This window comes from Chenopodium quinoa, unplaced genomic scaffold (assembly GCF_001683475.1).
Source record: "Chenopodium quinoa cultivar QQ74 unplaced genomic scaffold, ASM168347v1, whole genome shotgun sequence".
Lineage (NCBI taxonomy): Eukaryota > Viridiplantae > Streptophyta > Magnoliopsida > Caryophyllales > Amaranthaceae > Chenopodium > Chenopodium quinoa.
In genome coordinates this window covers 16,532,960-16,541,359 of record NW_018742204.1, presented here as the reverse complement: position 1 = coordinate 16,541,359, position 8,400 = coordinate 16,532,960, and the positions used below count along the sequence as shown (strand labels likewise).

The 8,400-nt window shown below is 35.5% G+C and overlaps 1 protein-coding gene across 1 annotated transcript; it reads right to left on the bottom strand.

Annotated features, from left to right (window-relative positions):
- Window positions 1-6,631: 6,631 nt before the first annotated feature.
- LOC110734937 lies at window positions 6,632-7,494 on the bottom strand. The gene is made up of 2 exons (XM_021915077.1): window positions 7,253-7,494; window positions 6,632-7,187 (listed from the first exon to the last, which is right to left on the bottom strand). The coding sequence occupies exons 1-2, from the start codon at window positions 7,492-7,494 to the stop codon at window positions 6,632-6,634; spliced, it is 798 nt and encodes a 265-aa protein (XP_021770769.1).
- Between the last annotated feature and the right edge of the window lie 906 nt (window positions 7,495-8,400).

Below are 8,400 nucleotides of genomic sequence, written 5' to 3'. Positions count from 1 at the left end.
GCATCGAAGCAAACATAATTGTCATATTTGATAATAGAAATTACCTTAAACATGATACTAGGAAGATCAAAACACCCTAACATGACATTAGGAATCATAATAACAACCTAGACATGATTTCTATATCATAACAACAATAAATCAATTAAAGCACTTACTTGGATGCCTCGTACCTCTTTCTAATAAAAAAATACACACGTTAGTAACTTCAAGGAAAATAATAATTAAAACAATTAAATTAAATTAAATAATTGAAATAATTAACTTCGAATTATGCTAGGTGTGTCTAGTGTTAATGTATGAGGAATTGTGTTTGAAAAAATCTAGGCTAGAAAGAGAGAAAGAATCAAGAAATTCTTGATGAGAGTTGGTGATTGAAAAAGGGGAGATCTGACCTCTATTTATAGAGAAAAAAGAGAGTCGGAGAATAAGAAAAGAATCTGAATTCGAATCGAAATAGAACTCGATGGACAACAGTTTTTGCGAATTTTGTTTTTATCATATCTTTTGATCCAGAAGTCCAAATAAGTCATATGATATGTCGTTGGAAAGATCTTGAAGTCTAATTTCCAACACAATTAAAATCAGATTAAAATATTTTGTAGATAAAAATATATGGCCGAAATAGTGGGACGGTGTCAGTATTGGATAGAGTTTCATATCTCATTCATATCTTTTTCGTTATAGCTCGGATTTGATATTATAATATATCATTGGAAAGATAATTTCAAGATATATCCAACAATATAAAATTTGGATAAATATTATGAGGCACGAAAATAATATCTGACTATCTTTGAACATCTTTAAATTCGAATAGAATTAGGATTTTAGAAAAAGGAAAGTTTTTATTTAACTCAAATTCTTTAATATTATCTTTTCAAAAAAGATAATTAAGATCTTTTAGAAACTTATAGAAGATTCTAATTAATCCTAATTAGTTTAGGAATAGGATTAGACCTTTAGACCCTCCACATGATCATTGGGTCGTAGGTAAAATCCGGTTTGGGCCCAGTTTAGTATTTTGGCCATAACTTCCTCATTATTCATCGGAATTGGGCTTATGATATATATTGTTGGAAAGGTCTTTTCAAACTCATCCAACTACACCATTATTGGACCCATATAATGGACCAAACTAAATTAGAATGCACGTTTTTCAAAAATAAGGTAAGAAAAGAAGTATTTTCAAAAACAGAAAGAAGAGATATTTTAATAAAAACATCCTCATCACTAGAATTTTCACACTTTCGCTTTGTTCGATAATCAAATGACATGAAAGGTATTCATCACTGGGTTTGGTTTTGGGGAGACACATTTGGGTGTCTACAAGAGTGAACATGAAATTAATAAAAAATGATTAATGATTAATGATGGGTTCACTAGGTAAGATAAATTAATTAATTATTATAAAAGTTTTCCAAATAAGGAAATGGAGCAAGTATTTAAAAAACGACCGAAAAAAAAAGTGGAACAAGTATTTAAAAATGAAGGGAGTAATAAACAAAAATTTGTCACTTAAAGTATAACATGATAAATTTTAAATAATGTAAGACAAAGGGATCGGAGTACATAAATGATCAACTATTCAATTATTGACTTAGCTTCTTGTCATGTGGAGTATATTTGTTAGAGTACCATCTCAAACAAAAGCTTAAGCTGGTTGAGGTCCAAAAATATGTTTAACTACATCCGTATTTTATTAGTTGACATGTTTTGACTTTAGCACTATATATTCACACACTTCCCTTTGACCATGTTTTGTAATTATACGTAATGAAAAATATAATCATGTGTGATCTTGTTGATTCGTCACGTTATATATTTTCATAATATCAAATTTTTATAATTTTTACTTAACGATAATTAAAGATATTAACGGTTGAAATTGTGCATTGGTAAACGTGACTAAAGAAACGTGTCAACTAAAAAGAAACGGAGGAAGTATACTCTATCACTCCACCTCACATGAAAGACTCTTTGGACTTGAAATGTAAATGTAACATGGGCCGCGCTTTTCACATACCTTGCGCAAAATATTCCACTTGAAAGTGTGGCTGGGGTGGATGAGATTCAAACCTGTGACCTTTGAGTCACGCTGTCTCTGATACCATGTTAGTAGAACATCTTAACCAAAAGCTTAAGTTGATGGTTGAGGTACAAGAATATGTTTTTTTTTTAAATAACAAGCTGCGAGAATTTCATTAAAGTAGATCAATTTCCGCCAAAGTAATCAAGATTTGAGGAAACGGACCAAGAGAAACAATTTCATTACAATCTCTAACATCCCATTTTGCAACATTATGGGCTAGAGTATTACTCGCACGCTTAATATGAGATAAAGAAAACAAGACAAAACTAGACGCCAACATACTAATATCATCAAATAGCAGAATAATAGGAGAAAAGCCTATTGACTTCGACAATATTGCCTTCACCACTGACTCAGCATCACACTCAAGGTGCACCCTTGTAAATCCCAACCTCCTCGCTAATAGAAATCCATAACGAAAAGCAGCAGCCTCTGCCAAATCAACCCCCCACCCAGCACTTTTAGCACGCACAGCTGATTTTCACCACGACTTCAGTTGGACAGCTCAGCACCACACCCAGACCCGTGGCAGCTCCCAAATGAGCACCACAGTTGATTTTCACCACGACTTCAGTTGGACAGCACCAACTGCTAGGGGATCAGCATAGCTGTGGGACAGAATTGCTAACCTTCACACCATACTCATTACATTTTGAAAATAAAGTAATCAGAGATAATTTTATCAGCAAAGCTTGTTGTTTTCTTTTTTATTCAGGTTTAAGTGTACACTACTTTTGTGAGTATAAAATTGCTCTCATTCTTCTCACTTGGCTGCGCAGCCTTACAAGGATATTTATATCACTGCTCCTTACAATCCCTAGATACATTCTAACCTATGAATACATATCATTCTAGAGAAAATACACCAAGATAACAACTGTCACCAATGAAATAGAGCCACTGCAAATAAGACAAAACAGTCACATGTCTATCATGTGACATACAACCATTCTACAATTCTACATCCCCCCCCCCTCAAGTTGGAGCTTGGGGTGAGAAACAAGACCCAACTTGAAAGAAAGAAAGTTATGTTGTTGCTGAGTGAGATATTTTGTCAAGATGTCAGCCAATTGATGAGCTGACTGAACATGGACAGTTGTGAGGAATCCTTCTTCTATGTGATATCTCACATAGTGACAATTAATGTTGAGGTGTTTATTCCTCTCATGAAAGATAGGATTTTGAGCTATGTGCTTAGCTGACTTGTTGTCACAGTGCAGCGGAATAGGCTTCTGAACTTGCACCTTCAAATTCTGTAGAATATCATCAACCCATACCAATTCACTAGTGGTATGTGACATACTTCTATATTCAGCCTCTGTGGATGACTTAGAAACAGTCTTTTGCTTTTTAGTTTTCCAGGAAACTAGACATTTCCCAAGAAATGCAGTATCCTGTCAAAGATCTAGCACTGAAAGCACAGCTCCCCCAATCAGCATCAGAGTATCCCTGAATTTTCAATTCAGATTCACTAGGATAAAATAATCCCCAGTCTATTGTTCCTTTCAAATATTTCATGACATGAATAGCAGCTTGAAGATGAGGTTTTCTAGGGCATTGCATAAATTGAGACAGTTGCTGCACTGAGTATGAAATGTCAGGTCTTGTGATATTCAGACACATCAGTTTTCCAATGATTCTTTTGTAAATTTCAGGTTCTTGAAGAACCTCTCCACTGTCAGTTGATAGTTTCATCCCCTTAGGGAAAGGGAATTTAGCAACTTTGCAGTCTTCAATTCCATTATTCTTCAAGATATCGAGAATATATTTTCTCTGGTTCAAGATAATTCCATGCTCATTCCTATCAATCTCAATCCCGACAAAGAATCTCAGCTCACCAAGATCCTTAATGGTGAATTCTTTGTCTAAATTCTTCTTCACCCTTTCTATTTCTTCTAAGTCATAACCTATTATTAGAAAATCATCTACATATGCTATAATGATTGCTTGCTTTCCATTCTCTTCTTTTGTAAAAAGGGAATAATCTTTCTTGGACTGAATGTATCCAAGTTGTATCAAAAATCCCTTTAAAGCACAATTCCAAGCTCTTGAAGCTTGTTTCAGACCATAAATGCTTCTCACCAATCTGCAAACCTTTCCTTCATCAGCTTTCTTATATCCCTTTGGAGGCTTCATGTATATTTCTTCCTCAAGATACCCGTGCAAAAAAGCATTATTTACATCCAGGTGCTGCAACTTCCATCCTTTGATAGTAGCAAGTGCTATCAAAATTCTTACTGTACTTAATTTTTCTGTTAGGGAAAATGTATGTTTATAATCCTTTCCCTTTATTTGCTTGTCACCTCTAGCTACTATTCTTGCCTTTAATCTAACAACATTTCCTTCTCTATCACACTTCACCTTATACACCCACTTACAATCAATGGCTCTTTTACCCTCGGGAAGAGTCACCATTTCCCAGGTTCCATTTTTCTCCATTGCCTGGAACTCCTCTTGCATTGCTGCTTCCCATCCAGGATGTCCTTGAGCTTGTTCATATCTATCTGGCTCAGTCACGTTGATTATTTTGCTCATGAAAGCAATATAATCAGGAGAGTGATTTTTCATTCCTTTTACAGCATGGACTGTAAATGCTCCAAATTCATCTGATTCACCTCACATACTAGGAATCTTATAGATGTAATCCTTGAGCTTCTTAGAGACAGTTCTCTCTTTCTGATCTTCTTGTCTCCTTAGGTTCTGCATTTTCTTCCTGAACAGGCATACTTTCTGATGCAACTTCTTGTTCTACTGCTGCACTTTCGTCACTGTGAAAAATCTGTTCAGAAGTTTCAAAATCCATATGTACATATTCACTAGAATCAAACAAATCTAGAATTTCTAAACTTTCTTCAATAAGAGATTTATCGCCACCACCTTCATTATTTCCTTCTTGATCTTCTGAATTGATATCTGGAAGTGAAAGAAACACCTATTTTTGCAAATTTTGCAGAATCGGTTCTTTTTTATTGAGAAAAGGAAATATTCTTTCCTCAAATTTTACATCCCTGCACATATAGTCATATAGATCTTTCTCTTTTCTAAGTCAAAGAGTTTATAACCCTTTTGACCATAGGGATACCCTATTAACACAGATCTTATTCCCTTTTCACCAAATTTATCACTCTTTTTAACAGTACGTAAACCATAACATAAACACCCTATGATTCTTAGGTGATCATATTATGGTTTCTTTTTATTCAATCTCTCAAAAGGTGTCTTCCACCCTAAGACTGAACTTAGTAACAAATTAATCAAATAAGTCGCAGATAAAATACATTCACCCTAGAAATATCTAGGTAACCCTGCATGCAATCTAATTGCTCTTGCAGTTTCGAGAAGGGATCTGTGTTTTCTTTCCACTCTTCCGTTCTGCTGAGGCACTCCTGGTATACTTCTCTGATGTAAAATTCCTCTTTATGCTAGAATTTTACCACATTTTGACTGAAAAATTTCAGTCCCATTATCACTTCATAAGGTTTTCACCTTGCATTCATATTGGTTCTCAACAAAATTCAAGAAATTGTTGAGAATTCCTTTTACCTGTTCTTTATTGGACAACAACTGTGTCCATGTTGCTCTATTATAGTCATCAACTATAGTTAAGAAATAACTTGCACCTGTAATGTTCTTGACCCTATAAGGTCCCCATAAATCGACATGGATTAACTCAAAAATTCTGCTAGCAATAGTATTGCTTGGTTTAAAAGGCATTCTATGATGCTTTGCCACACAACAATTATCACAAAAATATTCACTTAAATTCTTACAACCACAAAAGCTCAAATGTTTCATTTTTGATAAAGACACATGTCCCAATCTAGCATGCAAAATGCTCCAATTTTCCTTCCTACTAACATTATTCACAGAAAATTTTCTATTAGATCTACTCTTCTCTTCATTCTGTCCAAAATTCAGCCTATAGATTCCTTCTTCACTTCTTCCTTCAGCAATCACTCTCTTACTGGTAGGGTCCTGTATCAAGCACCCATTTTTATCAAAATTCACCATACATATTCCATCTTCTATTAACTTACTAACTGACATCAAATTATGCTTGAAATCAGGTAGTAACAGAACATTTTTTAGCACAATATTATTTGTCAACTTTACTGATCCTATCTCCTTCACATTCTTGACTTGCCCATCGGGAAATCCTACTTTTACAGGAAATTTCAAACTTCTTATTTCAGTGAACAAACCTCTAGTTCCGACCATGTGGTCTGAAGCACCATAATTAACTATCCAGCTACCAGGATAAAAAACTTGAAAGTAATGTCCTACATTAGTGGCTAAGAGATTACTTGCAAATTTATCCAAATGTTGCTTCTCACTCATTGCCTTCATGACTTCCTGCACCACGGTTGATATCAGGCTAGGATCTAGTTTTGTTCCACTGCATTCACCATTGTCAAAATTCTTGTCGAGAGGGGTTTTACTTGCAGGCTCAGCATTCTATTTGTTGACATTTGCAGCCACCTTTTTGCTCTTTCCTTTTGGTGGGTTCTTGAACCAATATGGATACCCCAGGAGCTTGAATCATTCTTCCTTAATGTGACCTTTCATCAAGCAATAATGGTCACATTTCTTCTTCATTTTGGCTTCCTCGAATTCTCTTCTCTGCCAATTGTTTGTTGGTTGTCTTTTCACATTCATTACACTGACTTTAGTATTTGTGCTCATGTTTCCAGTGATTTCTTTCTGTTTTTCTTGTTGTTGAACAAGATGAAAAACTCTGTTCACTGGTGGTAATGGCTCCATTGCAAGAATGTTTCCTCTTATGTTCTCGAAACCTTCATTCAATGCCATCAGGAACTGAATGAGCTTGTTCAGTGACTCTACATCAGCCAATTTCTTCATAATGTTGCATGTGCATTTGCTCATTGCTCCACATGTACACTCTGGTATTCCTTCAATAGAAGAAATATGATCCCATAAATTCTTGAGCTTGCAATAAAAATTGCCAACTGCTTGATTCTCTTGCTTCAAGTCACTCAGCTCTTTCTTAAGTTGATAGAGCAAAGGTGCATTAGTCTGCCCATATCTCTCCTTGACTTCATCCCATAACTCCTTGCAAGTTTCCAAGTAAATGAGACTTTCAGCAAGTTTGTTGTCATTGAAGCTAAGATCCATCCTCTTATTGCATTATCATTCCTGTACCACTTCCCATAATCTGCATGACCTGGTTTTGGCCTCTTCAGCTTACCATCAATGTATCCCAGCTTGTTCCTCGAACCCAAAGCCATTCTTATGCTCCTGGTCCAGTTTAGGTAGTTCTCACCGTTAAAAATGATGATTTCTGGTTGCTGATTAGAACTATTATGGCCAGAGTTGGCCATATAGTAAGGATCTGCGTAAGCATTTCCAGTCACATTTGCACCAGATTCATTTGTTTCTGCCATCTTTGAACTTCAAAGATTGAAACTTTTGGATTGTTATGGTGATTTTACTTATTTTTTAGCGTTTTCTGCTCTGATACCATGAAAATAAAGTAATCAGAGATAATTTTATCAGCAAAGCTTGTTGTTTTCTTTTTTATTCAGGTTTAAGTGTACACTACTTTTGTGAGTATACAATTGCTCTCATTCTTCTCACTTGGTTGCGCAGCCTTACAAGGATATTTGTATCACTGCTCCTTACAATCCCTAGATACATTCTAACCTAGGAATACATATCATTCTAGAGAAAATACACGAAGATAACAACTGTCACCAATGAAACAGAGTCACTGCAAATAAGACAAAACAGTCACATGTCTATCATGTGACATACAACCATTCTACAATTCTACACTTTCCCTCACCAAATTTACCTACCCTTTTGGCACTTCAACATCCTTAAATGTTGCTTGCTCGAAAATAGTTATATTCCTGCAATGCCACGAGGCTCAAGCTAGAGCTGCCATAGTAATAAACTCCTCCTTCGACACCTTTGAAGACAACCACAATAGCCTCTCACAAAAGCTACCAGTAGGGGCATCCCGTATGCAATCAACGAAAGGGCTGGTAGCCCATATCTCTTTTGCTGCAACACACTCAAAGGTGGCATGAATTATAGATTCATCATGGGCATTACATTTCGAGCATGTCTTCTTTGGGGTAATGTGGCGAAAGAATAGACGTTCCTTTACCGCGAGAAAGCCTTTACAAGCTCTCCACAAGAAATGCTGCAGTTTTGGAGGGCATCTTAAAGACCAAATCAGTCGCCAAACATCTATTCTTTATCATGAATTCTCAACTTAATTACATCGATTTGCGCATGATTTTATCATGAATTCCCAACTTAATTTCATTTTAGAAAGTATATAT